The sequence below is a fragment of the Eumetopias jubatus genome, unplaced genomic scaffold (assembly GCF_037043125.1).
Source record: "Eumetopias jubatus isolate StellerSeaLion01/CBP00866 unplaced genomic scaffold, mEumJub1_p1.0 scaffold_7, whole genome shotgun sequence".
NCBI classification, from domain to species: domain Eukaryota; kingdom Metazoa; phylum Chordata; class Mammalia; order Carnivora; family Otariidae; genus Eumetopias; species Eumetopias jubatus.
The window spans coordinates 46,555,789-46,576,298 of record NW_028274813.1 but is presented as its reverse complement, the minus strand read 5'-3'; the positions used below and the strand labels follow the sequence as shown (position 1 = coordinate 46,576,298).

Here is a 20,510-nt window from a genome sequence, read left to right as displayed (position 1 = left end):
CTTGCTTATACTGACATTAGTCACCCAGGGAATATCCAGATGGAATGGAGCAGGGCAAGGAGCAAAGACCTCTGGACAGGATACAGATACATTAAGAAAGAATAAAAAGTCACAAGAGAGACTTTTTCCCAGAGATTTCTTTCTTTCATATTTGGGTATGTCTAATTGGAAATTCATCACTTACTCTGAATTTTAATAAATGTGCAAATATGCAAGCTAGAAACCACCTATAAATATCTCCTGAAAATAAAGTTGAAAAATGCAATATAAGCTTCAGCTCTTTTCTCTTTGTTTCATGTCATTCACCCTAATTGATGAATACATGGAAAATATTATATAATTGCAAAGTTCATTCCGGTTAAATCAAATTGTGCTTCCTATTTATTTATTTATTTATTTACTTACTTACTTACTTATTCATTCATTCATTCATTTCATGTTTCAAGTTTTTATTTAAATTCTAGTTAGTTAACATATAGTGTAGGGGCACATGGGTGGCTCAGTCGTTAAGCATCTGCCTTTAGCTCAGGACATGATTCCAGGGTCCTGGGATCGAGCCCAGCATCAGGCTCCCTGCTCAGCGGGAAGCCTGCTTCTCCCTCTCCCACTCCCCCTGCTTGTGTTCCCTCTCTCGCTGTGTCCCTCTCTGTCAAATAAACAAATAAAATCTTTAAAAAAATATATAGTGTAATATTGGTTTCAGGAGTAGAATTTAGTGATTCATCACTTACATATAACACTCAGTGAAGTTGTGCTTCCTTTAGTTAAAAATTACTGCAAGGATTACTTTTAAATAATTTTTTAAAAAGATTTTTACTTTATTTATTTGACACAGAGAGAGAGACTGCATAAGCAGGAAGAATAGCAGAGGGAGAGGGAGAAGCAGGCTCCTCGTTAAGCAGGGAGCCCAATGCAGGACTCAATCCCAGGACCCTGGGATCATGACCTGAGCCGAAGGCAGACACTTAACCAACTGAGTCACCCAGGTGCCCTTAAATGATATTTTTGTTGTCTGGGGCCCAAATGTGTACAAATAAAGTGACTTAAATAAGTAAAAAGGTTTTGTCTATTTATGTCTATTGTGGGTCAGCCTTAAAGGACCACTTAGATCAGGCAGCCTGGTTTCTAGCTTTAGCTGAGATTCTAATTATTTGCCATGTCTTCTCCTCTCTTTGCTCCCATCATCTTGAAACCAAGAAGGCTTATAAATGTTCACTGAACATACCTATGGGATTTTGGAAAAAAATGTGCCAGAGTCACTCTTCAGATAGCTTGCCATTAAGTCCTGCCCTGAATTAATTAGACATCAGAACACCTCAGGACAATGTTTTTGTTTTTTCTTTTACACAATTATTATTAAATGTAGATTAACATATCATGATGCCACATTCATGGGGTTTGTTTTTTGGTTTTGGTTTTGTTTTTTTTAAAAGGGGCTGGTGCCAGTCTTTTTAGTGTATTTGCCTTACGAGCTTCTTGGAATTTCAGAACTACAGGTTTTGGAAAGCCAGAGCCATTAACTGAGGTTGCCCTAAGAGACCTATTTCTGTGCCTGTTTTCCCAAAAACAACAGTAATGAGAAGAGGTGAAAATGGACAACTACTAGTCCATATGCGTTCCTTTGCTTCAGTTGAACAGAACACCCTTTTCTTTGGGTAGATGCAGGTCACAACAGGAATCATGGCTTAGGAGTAGAGTTACCAGCTGGATTTCAGCCCCCCTCACCCCCCCAGCCAAGATAGCCCCAAAAATACTGCAACCCAGCCTCAAGTCAGCTCAGTCCCTGAACAGATTAAGGTATTTTGCCCTTCCTCTAGTTATCCACTAAAAGTTAGGTGAGCCCTCTCTGGAGAAAGATAACCTCATGAAAGCCTCTACAGTATTTTTACACAATGCCCAATATTTAATTAAAAAATATTAGGCAGGACCAAGAGAAAAAGCAGACAATAGAAATGTACTTATAGATGGCTGAAGTGTTAGAATGATTCACCATAGGTTTTAAAGTAACAGTAACTAAAATGTTTGATAAAATACATGATAGGATAGAGAATCTCACACAAAGACTGGAATATGTAAAAAACACAAAACTAATTCTACAACTAAAATTTTGGATCACATATACCTAAGTTGTAAGTTATTAAGGATTCGTGGAAAAGTTATGAAGAGAAAAAGGAGGTGAAGTGTACAAAGGAGGCTGGGAGGAGGCTTTTGGAATGCAGCCATGGGAAAAAAAAGAATTTGAAGTAAATTTCTTCGAGTCCTGTACCCGCATTCCTGACACTGTGGGGAGACAGTGGAGCTACGTTTCTCTCATCAGCAATGTGCTGAGGTATGCTAGAGGGAAGTTATTGGGGCAATGCCAAGTTTTTTAAATCCTAGGAACAGGGAAAGAAATTTGAAAAATACAGACACCCAGGTGGCTTAGTTGGTTAAGCGTGTGCCTCTGGCTCAGGTCATGATCCCAGCGTCCTGGGATCGAGTCCCGTATCAGGTTCCCTGCTCTCCCTCTCCCGCTCCTTCTCTCCCCAGCTCTCCCTCTCCCCCTGCCAACCACCCCACCCCATGCCCTCTCTCTCAAATAAATAAAGAAAATCTTTTTTTAAAACTGAAATTTAAGAAGTTTAAAAAATATACCTGCATACACCAAGAGAATTGTTAAATAAAGGGTTCAAAACCAAAGCCTCCCAGGCTCTGACGTATACTTCACCTCCCTTTCCTCTTAGCAACTCTCCCATTAATCTTTAATATCGGTGACTAGAAATATACAAACACATTAACCAACATGTTCACAATTATAGGAAAGGTATTAAGTCAATTGGTATGTATTAAAATTTTGTGTAAAGAAATTTAAGGTTAGGAAGGGCTTGCCATATTTCCGACTAGACAACTGCCTCATTATTAAGTAAGCCCACTTCCCATCTGATTACTAATTTGATTGCTTAGGGAAAGAAACATCAGATAGTTGCTATAACAAGCAAGCCTCAGAATTTCAGAGGCCTAACACAATAGTTTACCTTACGCTCAGTAGAGTTCAACTGGATTTTTAGGGGGCAGCCTTTCATGTGGAATTCAGTGAGCCTGGCTCCTTAAATCCCTGGGATTCAGAGTCCTCCACTGGATGCTCTGCATTCAGCCAGCAGGTGAAAGAAGAGAGTGACCAGAGGCTCACGAATGGCTAGTTTTCATAGGTAGAGTCTGCTAGTGGCACACGTCACTTCCGCCTACATTCCTACATTCCATGGGCCAGAACTCGGGCAACAGACACATCTGAATGTAAGAGAGGCTGAGAGATGTCGTCTAGCTGAGTGCCCAGAAAAAAAGAGGAAACTGGGTTAGTGAGCAGTTGGTCTCTATCACAGTGATTCAATTTAAAATCATTAACTTTTTCCAAACCATGTGCGAGAAATTAGGAACTCTTTGATGTATGTTCAATCTGGGCTCAAAATAACTTGCATATGATAAAAATTGGTATTTACTAAAGTGTAACTTAACCCTATTAGGGTTCTTTTTCTCTCAACTAACTTACACAAAGATCATAAAACTAATGGATTTTAAATAATTTATTGTATAGGATTTTCACTTATTTGGACCATTGTTCCAGAAATCACCACACTTAACATTAGAGACAGAATACTCCCTAAAGTGACCCAGGTGTTTTCATTGCTGCCTTCGGGTCACAGAGTATGGATGATGAGAAAGTAAAGTATGCTAAAGGACTCACTACAAATTCATGCTCACTTCAGCTGCTTTTTGTTAGCCACTACCACATCCTAGTGGTGGGGCCACAGTGCCTTCCCCATACTGGCTGCTCCATTCTTCTCATTTTTTTTATACCCCAGACACTCTATACCTTCAAGACAAACTCATCGCCTCACTCTTCTTGTTTAAGTAATTTTTTGCTCAATGATCACCTCTCCCCATCTGTGTAGGCAGGGACCACATCTTTCACGTTCACAGCTCTGTCTACACTGGTATTTGGCGAATGAACAGATGAGGCTACTTAGGGTCAGCTCTACCATGGAGCCCACTTTTCACCTCAAGATATCTGTCTCTATATGCACCACCTTTTCTTAACTCCTGTCATGGAAGAAGATTTTTCCTTTCCTTTCCTCATCTCTTCTTCCCTGCCAGGTCCCATCCCAGTATGTTTGAGTCTTCTTCTCTCAGTCATCTCTTTCTTTAGAATTTTTACTCGCTTTTCCACTCTTCTTTCTCTAGAATTTCTACTCTGGTTTTCCTTCGTCAGGTCTAAAAGTGTGAACAAGTTTACCCCAGTTTGAAAATCCTTTATTTCACCCCTCTGCCACTCAAACTTTTCATTTCTTTCTTTCCATTCACAGCCCAAACTAATTGCTGTTTCCAATGACTCATGGCCCATGCACTCCTTCATCTTCTGCAATCTAATAATGACTTCACTCTGGGCTCCCAAAGGTCATCAGTGACTTTCTAGTTGCCAAACGGAATGATCTTTCCTCATTCTCATTTTCCTCAATCGCTCTGCAATATCTAAACTATTACACATTGTGGCAGAGACTGCTGGCTGACCACCAAATGTCCCATTCCCCCCTTCTTCCTTACCAGCCCAATTCCAACTGTATCCCTCTCTTGTAGTGGTGTTGGCCTTATGAAATATAAGCTGACAAGATTGTCTTTGTTAGATTAATGCCAGCTGTTCTAACAGAGAAATTCTAAATTCTTATCAGCCTATACAGTAGTATTTTTTTTTTTTTTACTTGCTTATACAACACCCAAAATGTGTGTTCCTGGCCAACAGCAAGCCTTCTCCATGGTCATTCCAGGACACAAGCTCTTTCCATATATTGGCTTACCTTTTCCTAGTACCTCAAAGTCCTTTACATTCAGCTAGCAGATGGGAAAAGGGTAGGGAAGACAGCATGTAGATATATGGTGACACATAATGAGAAGGAAGTCAGAAAAAATGTAGTTTATGTAACTGCCCAAGAAGAGGAAATGGATTTGGTGGGAAACTAGCAGTCTCTGCCTCACAGCTAAGCTAATTCAATAATGGATTCTGGCTCAGCCAAATCAGCAGGCATGATTGGAACAGGCCATGGTCCCTGCTTCCTGACTCAGTATACTCCAAGACAGAAAATTTCATTTGATCAGTCCTCTAAGCCAAAGATTAGCATGTCTTCTTTACTCTCTGCCCTCACAAGTTCATCACTCAATATTTTTTTCTCTTACTATTTTTGTCATAAACCGTGACATAAGAATAGTTCCCAGTCACAATCAGACTCATCAGCCTTTACGGTTGTAAAAAATAAACAAATAAATAATAATAATAATAAAGTTTGAAGACTACTGAGATAAGCAAATGGATGAGATAAGCTTGCCATGAATTTGTATTTAAAATCCCCAAAGTGGGGCACCTGGGTGGCTCAGTTGCTTAAGTATCTGCCTTTGGCTCGGGTCATGATCCCAGAATCCTGGGATTGAGCCCTGCATCGGGCTCCCTGCTCAGTGAGGAGTCTGCTTCTCCCTCGGCCCCTCACCCTGCTCGGGCTCTCTCTCTCTTGCTCTCCCTCTCTGAAATAAATAGAATCCTTTTTTAAAAAAATGCCCCAAAAGAGCCAAAATTGCAAAATTTGAGTTGTTGGTTGTTGTTCACAATCACATTTTTTTGCCAAGTACAAGATAAATACAGATGAGGTTTATAAGACATACAGAGATTACTGTCTCACTGCCCAGATTAACAATTCTCCTGCTCATTTCATTCACTCCGCAGACTCTAAATCAAAGTCTTCCCCAACATTCCTTTACCATATTTCCTCACCTAGATGACGTTTACTGACCACCCTTGATCTGCTGTTAAAAGTGGCATGCCTGCGAATTATCCTTTGTTCAATTCATATTACTTTGTAATAGGAGCACATTTATCACAAGATGATTGCAGAAATATTTAAAGCAGATAATTTCTCCTTCTCTCTCCCCAGTCATATTGAGAGTAATAATTCATCCTTAAACTTGGAAGTTTCCAACTCTTCCAGTTGTTTGTTCTCAAGGTTTTCCTACTAAGAATAGGTGTTATTTTAAATAATTCATCTTCCATATAAATTAGCATGGACACAGAGAAACAACTGATTTCAAAAGTCAATCACAACTATTTCCTTTAGGTCTTCCTCCAGAGCCACAGCCAGGTATATGAACAGTTTTGAGACCCAGACTTGTATTTGCAAGCAGCTTATATGTATTTGAGCTGGGCTTTTCTGCCTAGTAGTTGAATATGGAAGAATATCTTAGCTTTTTAGTATCAAAGATCAAAATCGTTTAAGACTCAAGAAGAGAGCCTTTTAGGACAAGGAAAAATAGAAGGTATCATGGTTATCCATTCATGCAGTAAACATTTACTGAGAGCCTATTGTGTGCCTAGCTGAGACATGGGGGTAGGGGGACAAAGTTGAACAAGACATGACCCTTGCCCTTGAGAGACTCACACCTGAACATGCAAACACACAACACAATATAATATAGTAAATGCTATGGGGCATTTGGGGGAGCCCAAGAGAGTGGGTCACTTAGGTTTGGGGAGGAGGGTGAGGAACTTCTGGGAAGAATCTGAAGAAGACTGTTGAGTGATCAAAGAGATGAAATAAAAATTCAAGACGATGCTAAGGTAAGCTAGATCAAAATGGTATGAATTAAAAACAGCTTTGAATGCTATGACCTAGGCATGGGTCTATCTTGCCTGAGGTCACCAGAAATGTGTTTAGGGAGGCTCCTTTAAACCTGAGATAGGTATAGGTGGAGCTTAAGGGACCCTGCCCCTGGGTCTCAGCTGAGATGCCCATCGGCACTGTCCCGGTAGTGGTCACTGTGATGTGCCATGTAGATCGCCTCCCAGACAAAAGGACTTATTCCTCCAGACGCCAACGCAGCCCTTAGCTGTCAGTCTCCTCCAGGTACTGCTTTGTCTCAAGAGACTGGCTGCACCTAAGGCCATATGCCCTTCCCTTGGGCCCCAGTGCCTGACCCACCAAGGGTGTAAAGGCCCTCACCTCCAACTCAGGATAACCTGGGGCCCCTTTCATCTTCGAGTTTCTGGTTGGTTTGGGTAAGACCTTTTACTGAAACTGTATCACAGCACGACTTCTCTCTCTGTCCAATCCTGCTCTGTTTCTTCCCTTTCACGGGTGTCAGTCCAAAAGTCCTCCCTAATAAATATCCTACATGCTAATCTCCATCTCAGAGTCTGCTTCACAGGGACCCGGCCACACTTCCAACCACTTCCCTTAGAACCACAAGCAAAATGCCAGAAAACCTAAGTATCTGGTGAATTGTCACAACCTATAATTGAGTTAACGAATGTATTACTCCACCATTTATTCACTCGTAGGTCATCACCCAAAGACATTTTCAAAAATTCATGCTGATCTTCAGGGTTTAAACTACAGTCAAGCTAAAACTGAGAGTATGTTTTCTCTAGGTCTGAACATACGGAGATTCTGATTCGGATTTACACATGGACACAAAAAGTCAACCAAGGTTGGCCAAGACACACCCACTCCCCGGAATCTCTGAAGGATTTAATCTCTCGCTTTGGCAGCAAAAGGTATCAAAATGGAATTTCTTGCTGGATGAAAGGCTGGGGGACCCTATAAAGCTGAAATCAGAATCAGACAAAATGAAGACTTTACTAAACTACCTGCAAATTTTAGCAAACAGATGCTGAAATGACATTTGTGCTGACGTGGTCACAAGATATTATGCAACTAGCAGAAATGTAGGGGACAGGCATGCTGTCTGACCCCGCTGGTAACTCGGCCTCCTAACTTCTGAGCACACACAGGGAATCGCAGAGTCCTTTCTTTTTCTCTCACTCTCTTATCTCCTCTGCTCTTCCTTTTCCCCAAAGCAGAGGCTTAAGGAATCCAAAAGACCTAGATACCATTCTGTCCTCATCCCTTATTAGTTATGTGAGCTTGAAGAAGTTATTAACCTGAGTCTCATTTTCCTTACCTGCAAAAAGGGAGGTAAAAAAATTCTTTGGTGCGGTTGGCAGGAATGAAAACATTAACCCCACCGGCAGAGGCATGCAAAGCATGTCATAGCACCGTGCTTCACACTAACGTGAACTAGTAGTGGTTCTCACCTTAGCTGCGCAGTGGAACGAACTGGGGACCTTCAAAAACACTGAGGCTGGGAAAGCATCCCCAGAGAGTCTGATGTGATTGGTTGGGGATGCTGAAGCGTGAAAAACCTTTAAAGCTCTCTCCGGGTGATTCTACAACGCAGCCAAGGTTGAGAACTACTGCTCTCTGCAGATACTTTTACTGAAGCCACACAACTACCCCCATGGGTTTAGTACAATTATCTGTCCTCCCCTCATTTTTACAAACAAGGAAATTGAGGTTTAGAAAGGTTAGAAGATTGCTCAAGCATACAAAACTAGTAAGGGGCAAATCTGAGAGTTGAATTCACACAGTATGACCCCAAAGACTTTACCCATCATCAGCACGCTGCTGTCCTATCATCCAACCTACTGAATGTAAAGAACCTTCTTCCAGCATGGACTGAGCGTGCATCCCACCCACTGAATGTAAAGAACCTTCTTCCAGCATGGACTGAGCGTGCATCCCACCCACTGAATGTAAAGAACCTTCTTCCAGCATGGACTGAGCGTGCATCCCACCCACTGAATGTAAAGAACCTTCTTCCAGCATGGACTGAGCGTGCATCCCACCCACTGAATGTAAAGAACCTTCTTCCAGCATGGACTGAGCGTGCATCCCACCCACTGAATGTAAAGAACCTTCTTCCAGCATGGACTGAGCGTGCAGGAGATACTCCAAAATTGGTAGCTGATATGTTCTTTGCTTTTTAGCTTTCCTCTTCTCCATTCCCTGCTTTTCACAATCCACAACCTGAAATATTGCTTGCAGCTCATTAGGAGCGAGAGATGGCTAAGATTTAGAAGCGGAGTCAAGAAGGACCTTGGAAAAACTATTCTTTTCCTTCTCCTCCCCTTCCTAAAACCGGGCCGTGGGCATACACTTGACTTTTGCTTAAGTCTTTTGAGATAACTATTACAGATACTACATTGGATATATCAGAAAGCCAAAAAGAAATTTTTCTACCATCCCTTCTCAAGTTTATGTCAATGTTTCCTGTGCCTATGTCAACTTCTAGGTCTTGTTAATGAGCATATACCGTTTTTATAATTACAAAATCATAATTGTATATTCAGATTTGTCTATTCACATTATGCCATGCATATTTGTCCAGACTGTTTTTAAGCCAATTAAGCTGACAAGTACAGCTCTGCAAATAATGAAGATAATTTACTATATAATTGGGCCCAAGATATTTTCATTACAAATTTTCCTCTTACCGGAAAAAAAAAAGTTTAGCCTTATTACTCTGAAAACTGATATAAAAATCTGTAACCATGTAAAATTCACAGGACATGACATCTGCCTTCCTTTATTTGCTGTGCACTGCTCAGTCCCCACATCCCTCACTGCCATGCTTGGCACCAAAGTAAGAGCTCAAAAAGTGCATGATGCGTGAACAAATTACACTTTTCTTGGCCGAACAGTAAGTTTGTAAAATCAGAATTCTTAGGAGACTCTGAAGTTCAGCCTGAGAACTGAGCAGGGTGAACAGGAGCGAAGTGGGCAGGGAAGCAGCCGGAAACCCCATGCTAAAGGCCAGCTATGTTAGCCAGGAGGAAACGTGGTTTCCTGAATTGTACACATGCAAAGCCATCAACCTTTGAGGCATGACATATATAAACACTGTCAAGGATCACAGCTCTCCCTTCTGTCACTCTTGGGAACTGTTTCTAAAAAGTTGCTTACATTTGTGGGCTCCTCTCTCCCTGCATGAATCTTAGAAGGGGTACAGAGGTGAAGGCAGCTGTAACAGAACAACAAGGCTGCAAAGAACTGGAGTAGGTATGCTTCAGAGAACACTCCGGGACAATGTCCTTAGAGGAGGTTTCTTAAGCTAGTCCATTGGGCCTCCTCCGGGCACCACAGTGGGACTTCAGGAAACTAGTAACACACTGTAATTAGTGTAAACTGTGAGTGTTTGTGCTTGTATGTATGTGTGTGTGTGTGTGCGTGTGTGTGTGTCTGTCTGGAAAGGAGACCTCAGATGTCATCAGATTTTGTGTCTTGGTTTTAAAGCCTGCTCCTTCTTCCACTTCCTCAACTCAAGTGGTGCTCCTCTAAACCCCTCATTCTTCATTAAGGGCTGGAGGTGGAGATGAGTGGGAGACGGTGGATGACAAGGGAACTCACCCCGTGGAAGGCCTTCTATTAACTGAATCAACAGATGTGAAAGGATTTGAAAGTGCCTAGCATGTATAAAGACCCATAAATGTTAATTGTTATTATTATTGTTGATATTATTACTCTCTGCCAAACACAATGGGTTTTTGCAACTTCACAGCAACCCTAGGAGGTCAGCATAAATCCCATATCCTATTTGCAAGGAGATTTACTAGGAGAAATTGAGTAAACTAAACCAGGGCCACAGCTATCCAATTCCAGAACTATCCGATTCCAAAGCTTGGACTCTTCATTTCTATCCCATGGCCTGAATTTCTGACCACACTTTCAGTCCGGAGGCAGCTTCTCTGGCTTTACATCGAAAGTTCAAGAGTCTTGCTCTCTCCCCCTGAGTCTATCCATTAAAACAGGCACTGAGCCTAAGAATGAGCTTCTTGAAGCCAAGCATAATCTACTTGCTTGTGTAATATGGTCCCAGTAATCAATCCCACTCAAATTCCACACTCAAAGCCAGTTGCTCTCCCAGCTTTTCAAGGGTTATAGAAAGAAATCACACTTACTAGCGTGAACGCCCTTGCCTCTATGAAGCAGGCAAGTTAAAGGCCAGAAGGGAACCAATGTTTTCTACTAGTCACAAAACAGAGAAAGCTCTAAATCAAGTCTACTGTTTTCCGGTTTCAAAATCCATGCTGAAAACTGCAGTTAAACTTCTGCTACTAAAACAGGTGAGAATCCTGACAATTGCATTGTACCGAGCACTTCCTAGGTGTCTGCCCTTTACAAATGTGATCCCTACACCTCAGAAGAGCCAAGCAGGCTGGCTAGAGGTTACTTCTTGAGAAGTTAAGCAAGGCCCTCAGGCTCACAAAAGCAGCGAGTGGACGGCAGAATCAGGGCTCGAACCCACGTCTATACGATAACAGCATTAGTGCTCTTAACCATACTCCTCCCACAGTCTACACACAACCACTGTGATTCATGGTACCCAAGGCTAGCATCTTCTTGGTTTGTCCTGGAGCCACTTCCCTGAAATCTAGCCAACCTCTCCAGAGGAGAAGGTATGGAAGCAAGACCGATGGACTCTATAAATACAAGATCCCGGTTCGAGGTCCACTTCCACCACTTACTGGCTCTGTCACCTTGGGCAAAGACAGCTTACCTGCCGAGGTCTCACTTTCTTCACGCATACAATAAAGATCATTGTTCAGCTTGCAAGGACCTGCAAGACTCTGCGCGCGCTCAGGCTTAAGTATTATGCAAATGTGAGTTAGCTTTACCCCTCCTTACCCCCACGAATTCAGAAACTAGTGGTTTTTCTCAGCCTCCCCTCCGCGCGTCTCTCAAGAGTTCCGCCGCCACCACCGCCTCCTCACGCCCCTCTCCTCCCTAGTGGCTGCGGCTTAATCTCCCCTCCACTTCAGCAGTTCTCTTGCCTCGTAGGAAGGACAGGCCTTGGGTGCTCAGGCTCTGGCTACGTTTCTTTCTTTCCGACGGTGGGCGCGAGGGCTCGACTCTCCTCAGGGCCCGCGGGTCAGCGCGGAGATCTTTGCGCGGCTGCTGGGGGCCCCGCAATGGTAGCGCGGGGTGCGCACTCGGCCGCGCGGCCCGCCCCGGGAGGCGGGGTGTGACCCGAGAGTTTAGAAAGGAGGCGCCTGCCGTGCTTCACACCCCCGTGCCAGCGGAGCTGCCTCTGCGGCGCAGCCTCTCGTCCGGAGCCGCCGGGGGTTCCCATACGCAGACGCCGGGGCCCTGGCCCTCCCGCAGCCGCGCTCCTGCCCGCTGAGCCGCCCGCCATGCGGCCGCCGCTCTACCGCTGCCACAACACCACCTCGGTGGAGAAGGGCAATTCGGCGACGATGGGCGGGGTGCTCTTCAGCGCCGGCCTCCTGGGCAACCTGCTGGCCCTGGGGCTGCTGGCGCGCTCGGGGCTGGGCTCGTGCCCGCCGCGCCCGCCGCCCTCGGTCTTCTACGTGCTAGTGTGCGGCCTGACGGTCACAGACTTGCTGGGCAAATCCCTCGTGAGCCCCTTCGTGCTGGCCGCCTACGCGCAGAACCGGAGCCTGTGGGGACTGGCGCCCGCGTCGGGCAGCTCGCTGTGCCAAGCCTTCGCCTTCTTCATGTCTTTCTTTGGGCTCGCCTCGACGTTGCAGCTCCTGGCCATGGCCCTGGAGTGCTGGCTGTCCTTGGGGCACCCCTTTTTCTACCGACGGCACTTCACCCTGCGCCGCGGCGCGCTCGTGGCGCCGGTCGTGGGCGCCTTCTGCCTGGCTTTCTGCGCGCTGCCCCTAGCGGGCTTCGGGAAGTTCGTGCAGTACTGTCCCGGCACCTGGTGCTTCATCCAGATGGTGCACGAGGAGCGCTCGTTGTCGGTGCTGGGCTACTCAGTGCTCTACGCCAGCCTCATGGCACTGCTGGTCCTCGCCATCGTGCTGTGCAACTTGAGCGCCATGCGCAACCTCTACGCGATGCACCGGCGGCTCCGGCGGCGCCCGCGCTCCGGCCCTCGCGACCGCGTGGAGCCGGGCGCCGACGAGAGGGAGGCGGCCGCGCAGCCCCTGGAGGAGCTGGACCATCTGCTGCTGCTGGCCCTCATGACCGTGCTCTTCACCATGTGCTCCCTGCCTTTAATAGTGAGTCTCTTCGCGCCGAGGCGGCTGGGGGCACTGGAGCGTGGCCGGCGGCGGGTGCGGGAGGGAAGGGGGGAGCGTGCTGGACGCCGAGCAGGAGGAGCTGCGCCCTGGGCCAGGACGGTTTGTTGTGTCGCTCCCCACAGCTGGTTACCTCCACAGCCCCGAGGACATGGAACCGAGTTTGTTGAGCCCGAACAGGGAAGGGAGAGACCGAGTCTGATGGTGTCTTCCTAGCCCCGCAAAACCTCTCCGGTTAGCAGCACCCCCTCCTCTCTTCTTCCCTCTGGGAAGATCTCGGGGTTGTTTTTACGCCTCAGAATTTCGAGGAGCAGAATTTGGTTGCTCCTTGGCAGTACGAGTCCCTTCTTTCCCGGTGGCTAGGTAACGTTTTATTTCTTAGACTTGCCGATGATTTTAATGGCATCAGATATGGGCTAATGCACCTGGTCGTTTTTCCCCAGGTGCTGGCGTGGGAAGAGAGTAAGGGAAGGTGTACTCATGCCAGGGTGATTTGCACAGGTGAGAGACTAAAAGGAGATTTAGTTTTTAAAAACTCGTACGGAAACTTGGAGGCGTGGCGGCTGCTGTTCTTGGTGCTGCGGCCGCGGAGGATGGTGGCGACAGAGGCGGAGAGGCTGTCTGGACAGGCAGGGGTGTAGGTACGGTTCAGCCAGTGGGTCGTTTGGATAACCTGCCTTGACAGGTCTTGTGTCTGTCTTGGCAAGCGAGGTGACACGAAAGTCATTATCTCGGGTTTCAGTTTACTAACGGGGGTGGTGGTGGAGATGGAATTACCCAGTCGTTTTGAAGGCATTTCCCCCTGGGATCCCGGCCGAGACTTCTGGCAGCGGCTGACGCTGAGAAGACTTTCTGAGGGTTGCTTCTCTCCCCCAGGCCCAGTGTACTTGTTCAACACGAACAACATTTAAATCAATTCACTGCCAATTCAGTGCCTTTGAACGCTGAGACTTCTGTGAATAGGAATGTTAAGTTTCCTATGGCAATGCAGCAATTTTGGATGTTACTTTCAAGATTGCATAAAGGTGAAATATAATGTGATTGTCCTTAAACGAAGGCCTTAATGTGTGGGAAAAGAGTTGTCTGTGGCATCATCATGCAGGGTTAAGATCAGAATTCCCAAAAATGAATAAATAAATCTATATGAATAGAGAAGATATGGGCACAGATATTTAGCAGTGGTTCTCAAACTTTAGCCTGCTGGGAATCATCAGCAGGGCTTTTAAAAACACAGATGGCTGCCCCACCCCCACCCCCCGAGTTTCTGGTTCAGATGTTTTTGAAGAATTCTTATTCTTAACAAGTTCCTAGTTAAGGTGAAAGCTGCTGGTCCAGGGATCCCATCTGGAAGAACCACATTCTAAGGCAGGAGTTGGCAAACCACAGCCCACAGTCCAAATCCATCCTGCTGTTGTTTTTGTACAGTGGGTGGAATTAAGAGTTTTTGCAAATGAACTGATTTTGAAATCAATTTGATGATAGTGCACAGGAACTCTAAACTCCAACTAGCTCAAATACTATTCCAAGAAAAAAAAAAGACTTTGATTTTTCTCCATAGTAGACATGAATTACCCCCAAAGTACTTAATTGTTATTACATTTTAAATTTCACCAATGAAAGTTGTGAAAATGTGTTTTCTCTCTTGTTATAAAAGTACCTACCAAATACCATTTGCCTCTTGATCTATAAAACTTAAAATATTTACTCTTGGGCTCTTTACAGAGAATGTTTGCATACCCCTGCTCTAAACTCATAGCCTTACTCACCTATGCTGTGTAAAAGCAGACAGTAGCCAAATGCATGGATATTATGTCCTCAGTTTGAGTGTCTTAGTAATAATAATGCAGAAAAGAGCATAATAGAGTATAATACGAGAGTATTGCGTTTGGACATGTCTCTCAGGGAACTTGAATAACTAACTTATAAGGGATTGTGAGGATGGAAGGAAATAATGGATTTGAAAATGATTTTATAAAAAACTGTCATGTTCCAAGGATACGAAACTCAGACAGCATTCTTCACTAAAACTTTCTAGAAAAGATAAGGGCTTTAGCATAATACATGGGTTTGAATTAGCCTTTATCACTTACTAGCTGTGATAGTGGCTTATTTATCTTTTCTAACTTCAGTTTTCTTTTCTTTATTTTTTAAAAAGACTTTATTTATTTATTTGACAGAGAGAGAGGGACAGCGAGAGAGGGAACACAAGCAGGGGGAGTGGGAGAGGGAGAAGCAGGCTCCCTGCGGAGCAGGGAGCCGACACCAGGCTGGATCCCAGGGGATCAGGACCTGAGCCAAAGGCATTCACTTAAAAACTGAGCCACCCAGGCGCCCCTAACCTCAGTTCTCTGATCTGTAACAAGGATAACCATACTTGCCCTATAAGGTAGTTATGAAGATTTGATATATATAAAGCCCCTAACCAGGTGCCTGGCGTCAAAAATTTGTACTATTATTCCTAATTATAATTTCCATTTATTATTATTGCCTGCTGGATATAGAAAATTAACCAAGAAATATGATCTCCTCAGGAAATAGCATTATTTTCTTTTTAAATAAAATTTTAAATTTAAATTCCAGTTAGTTAACATACAGTGTAATATTAGTTTTTGCTGTACAATATAGTGATTGATTCAACACTTCCTGACATCACCCGGTGAGCATTATTTTGTAATGCAGTGGTTTTCTAACATTTTTTGGTCTAAGAACCCCTTTTCACTCTTAAAAATTATTTAGGATGCAAAGAACTTTTATGTTTGTAGATTATATCTATCAGTATTTATCATATTAGAAATTTAAAATAAGAGAAATTTTAAACATTATTGCAAAACAATTTAACAAAATGTACTTCTTGTGTTTTCACATAGGTGTAAGGAAAACTTTGGGCTTTCACAATGAGTTAATGAATGATAATACAATTATAGAGATTATAGCAGGTAAAACAGATAAAAGCATGTTAAGAGCACAGAAGTACTGAGAACAGTCTCTGAAAATGTACATATGTGTATACCCCAAATCAACTACCTTAGAAAGGTATAGAAAACCCAAGAATACTCACTATATATTCCATTAGCCGTGGGAGTGATGATGTCATTACACATGGGAGTGATGATGTTGGTAAAACTTACTGTACACCTGTGAGTGAAAAAGGCACATAATTTCGGTTTTATGAAAATAGTTTTGACTCTGAAGACACACTGACAGAGTATTGGAAACCCCCACACTTTGAAAATCACTCTTCTAATCACTCTTCTGGGTCTAGTGACTGGGGAAAATAAGGCTATATTGGAGAAAAGAACCTTAAGAAGAAACCTTACTCATAGCATGAATATTGTATTTCATTAAGCCAATGAAAAGTGTGTTGGGGTTTGATCTTTTAAATTAATTTTGCAGTTTGATTTTTTAAATTAGTTTTGCTATAATGTTGCATTAGACCAAGATACTTCCCCAAATTGAATTTTCCCAAATTTCCAACTTGAAAACCTTCTCAGGAAGAAAGTACATAGAATATGGGATGAGGTTTAGAAGCTGTTTGCAGCACATTTTCTAATGCATATAACATATTTTCATCAAAATTAATTTTACCGGGGCGCCTGGGTGGCTCAGTCGTTAAGCGTCTGCCTTCAGCTCAGGTCATGATCCCAGGGTCCTGGGATCGAGCCCCGCATCAGCGGGAAGCCTGCTTCTCCCTCTCCCACTCCCCCGACTTGTGTTCCCTCTCTCGCTGTGTCTCTCTCTGTCAAATAAATAAATACAATCTTTAAAAACAAATCATTTTACCTTAGAGACGTTTTGGAGGATGGTAGGTGAGCAGAGATAGATGAGAGAGGGATCTAATGAGAGATTGGACATAAGAGCTTGAGAGGTTGACAAGCCTGGTAAAGGTAAGTATGAGCTTGTGTAATTGCATATACCAGAATCCATGGAGTCAGAGACATGATGGAGGACATCTTGCATGTATGTATTTCATTCTGGTGGGCAAAAAGATTGAGTGTGATGCTCCTTTCAAAGGAAGCTGATAGAAATACGTAAGGGATGGTGGGCAAAACATGGGCCCAGGGAAGAGGGTTGAAAGTGGATTTAAAGGGCTAGAGCAGAGGATGAGGTCGAGGTTGTTGTGATGGATGAACTGGATGGAAGGGGCATTAGAATCCAGAGAGCTCTCCTCAGCAGGGATGTCCAGCTACATGAGTCTCCAGCAAACTGACAACAGCAACATTTTTTCATGGACTCCTAAGTCCAATAGAGGGAGCTCTTCTCACGCCAATTCCCTGTGTAAATTGAACTACTTTAAACATGTGGGGTCTATGTTCTGAGGTTATTCATTAATCTAGCCATCTTTGACAGAAGCAGTTTATAAAGTGTGTTCTAGAGAATAGTGTTGAGCAACAGAGATTTTTTGAAAGTCTAAATTGAGTTCAAATTGATACCTTTTTCAGAATTAATAGAATATGTACTTTGATCACTGTCATAAATGAATTAATTTCTGTCACATTTTTAGTAAACCTAAAATAAAATAAATAAAAGTAAAATTAAAAAGCCAGGTATAGAACAACACATTTCTAATATAAATCAAGTGACTTGAAAATACAAATAACCTAACTACATGCAATAGAATTGACATGGATAAATACTATAAAGAAATGAAATGATTTTGGTTATGTAGATGTCATTTTATTATTCACATCCCAACTAATCAACTATTCTGAAATAGTTGGAATTATATTTTGCTGTACTTCACTTTCAAGAAGAAGGAGCAAATGTAAAAACAAACTTACATAAAGTATTTGCTTTTTAAATCAGCTTAAGTGTATTGGCAACCATTAACCAAATTCAGCATGCAGCTGGTACCTACAACATTCAACACACTGTAGTTCATTGTGGGGATATAAAATAAGAAAAATATTACATCTGCCCACATAAGCTGTAATACTGGGTGAGGGATGGAGTGATTGGGGCCATAAAGGAGTTTAGAGGAGAATCACTACTAATTGATAAAATAATAACAAACTTTTGAGTTCTTGTTATGTGCTAGGACCTGTTGTCAAGGTCCTACTCATGCCATCTTATTCAGACTTCCTAACAGTCACGGAAGGAAGGTAGGTACAATTATCCCCATTGTGTAGATGAGGAAATGGAATAATATGCCCGATTTCACACAGCCAGTGACGGGATTTCATCCAACCCCATAGTCAGATTCTAAAGCTACTGGGCTTAGCCACTATCTCAGAGAGGCTTCCTGAAGGGCGTAGTATTTGAGACAGACCTTGAACAGAGCTAGGATTTAGGCATGTAAAATCCAAAAGATTTTAAAGTAAAATGTTCAGTTTCTACATCTGTAAAATGGCGATAACGGTCATCCTTACTTCATAGGATTTTTGTGAGGGTAAAAAGAAGTTTTTAAAATTAAATGCTTAGGGCGCCTGGGGGGCTCAGTCGGTTAAGCGTCTCCCTTTGGCTCAGGTCATGATTCCAGAGTCCCGGAAACGAGTCCCACATCGGGCTCCCTGCTTAGCGAGGTGTCTGCTTCTCCCTCTGCCCTTTACCCTGCTTGTGCTCTCTCTCACTCTCTCTCTCAAATAAATTAAGAAAAATATTTAAAAATTTAACGAATAAAATGCTTAGAACAGTGCCTGGATATAGTAAGCTCTACATGGGCACTAGCCATTATTATTATTATTAGTCAGTAGTAATTGATGATGGGAAAGGGCATTCAGATATGAGTATATCTTCTTTATTTAAAAGATTTTATTTGAGAGAGAGTGAGTACAAGCAGGGGGACGGGCGGAGAGAAAGGGAAAGAGACAAGCAGACTCCTTGCTGATGTGGAGCCCAACACGGGGCTCGATCCCAGGACCCTGAGATCATGACCTGCACCCAAGTCAGATGCTTAACGGACTGAGCCACCCAGGTGCCCCACAAGTATATCTTCTTAAGTGGGGTAGACAGGAATGTCTGAGCCTGCTGAAATGCTCTATAAAAAAGAGAGTAAAAGGTAAGGAAACAATTATGGGAAAACACATCTCATATTCCTTGATTCCCCGAGTGGGTCTAGTCTGGGCAGTTATTCATATCCCCTTCCACAAATGTTGAGTTTACATATTTTCTGTCCTATTAGAGTCCATTTTGTCCCCTTATGGATTTAGAATCTCAGTAGGCACGGGGAACGGAATGGCTGGCCCCCAACAGAGTGGGAGGCAACTGTGGTACTAGCTGATATGTTGGCCATTTTGGCTCAATGGCAGGAAAAGCCATGTGAGGGGGCAGTTTGCAGGGCTCCAAGGAGACCTGACACCTTCAGGAAGATCAAGACAACAGGGGCGGTCAGGCACAAGTAAGTAGGCTTATATTTCTGTGTGTGTGTGTGTGTGTGTGTGTGTGTGTGTGTGTGTGTTCTAGTCTGAAAAGAGGGCATCAACCACAGTAAAGGTAATAACCATCTATCCTAAGAATAAGCAATTCACAGGAGTTAAACAAGTCCTTTTCTAAGTCTCCTCCAGTCCTCTCACTGGAGTATTTCCTGTCTCCTCACATTGATTAAAATTTCTGTATCATTGTTGTCTCCATATACATGGCGTCTCACCAAGTAAGGCTTATTTCTGGGCTAATAAGAGGACAGGAAGCAGTCAGAAGAAAGAAAGGATAATTGGAGGAAAGAGAACCTCTGTGTTTATGGGAGTGTGCTGACCCTGTTCATAAGAGATTCAGTGGATTGGATTGGCCCCACTTCAACTCTTCCTCTGCGTGGAGGGACCTGGAGACTCCAGCCCTGCAGCCTCACAGCAGGCAGAACAGCCTCCAGGGACTGAGACCCGGGCTCCCAGGAGTACCCCGCTTCCACTGAGCCTTCAGCTCAGCCCTGTACCTGCTCGGCTCCTCACTCGCCCTCATTCGCAGCAGTGGCCTTTGCGGCTTATACATTTACCAAAAACGAATCTTCCAAGCCAAGCTGCTACGTTCATAAGAAATTAATGTTTCTAAAGTAAGGTAAGTGCATTTATTTCTGTCATCAACCTTTCAATATCATAATGGGATGTTTTTCTTTAAAACAGTATCGCGCTTACTATGGAGCATTTAAAACTGTCCATGAGAAAGATGGAACCTCTGAAGAAATGGAAGACCTCCGAGCCTTGCGTTTTCTATCTGTAATCTCCATTGTGGACCCTTGGATTTTCATAATTTTCAGAACACCAGTATTTCGGATGTTTTTTCACAAGATTTTCATAAGGCCTCTTATGTACAGAAATTGCCCCAGCAATTCCTGTCAAACTAACATGGAGTCCAGTCTGTGACACTGTTTTACCACCCAGTCTCTGGTAAGCTGAGGAGTATGTTACATTTTCTGTCAAAGAACCATGTTAAAAAAAAAAACAAAAACCTTACATTTTAAAAGTTATCTCCTATAACAAAACATCTAAATGTATTTTCAAAACTATTTGATAACATCTTTAACAATGTGCAGTCACTCTATATTCATGAGCCAGTACAGTAGATGTTTTCATTTCGACTTGTTAACAGCAACTACAATTTCATATATTGTAACCAATGTTAAAAGTCTTAAAGTGATGATAGGATGATATTAATTGTTCCAACGTTTGTGCTTGGTGTC

At 43.3% G+C, this 20,510-nt stretch overlaps 1 protein-coding gene across 1 annotated transcript; it reads left to right on the top strand.

The window, feature by feature from the left end:
• The first annotated feature begins 12,014 nt into the window (after positions 1-12,014).
• On the top strand, positions 12,015-20,293 carry PTGDR (prostaglandin D2 receptor). Its single transcript, XM_028100882.2, has 2 exons — positions 12,015-12,883; positions 19,954-20,293. The coding sequence occupies exons 1-2, from the start codon at positions 12,047-12,049 to the stop codon at positions 20,191-20,193; spliced, it is 1,077 nt and encodes a 358-aa protein (XP_027956683.2). The 5' UTR covers positions 12,015-12,046; the 3' UTR covers positions 20,194-20,293.
• The last annotated feature ends 217 nt before the right edge of the window (positions 20,294-20,510 follow it).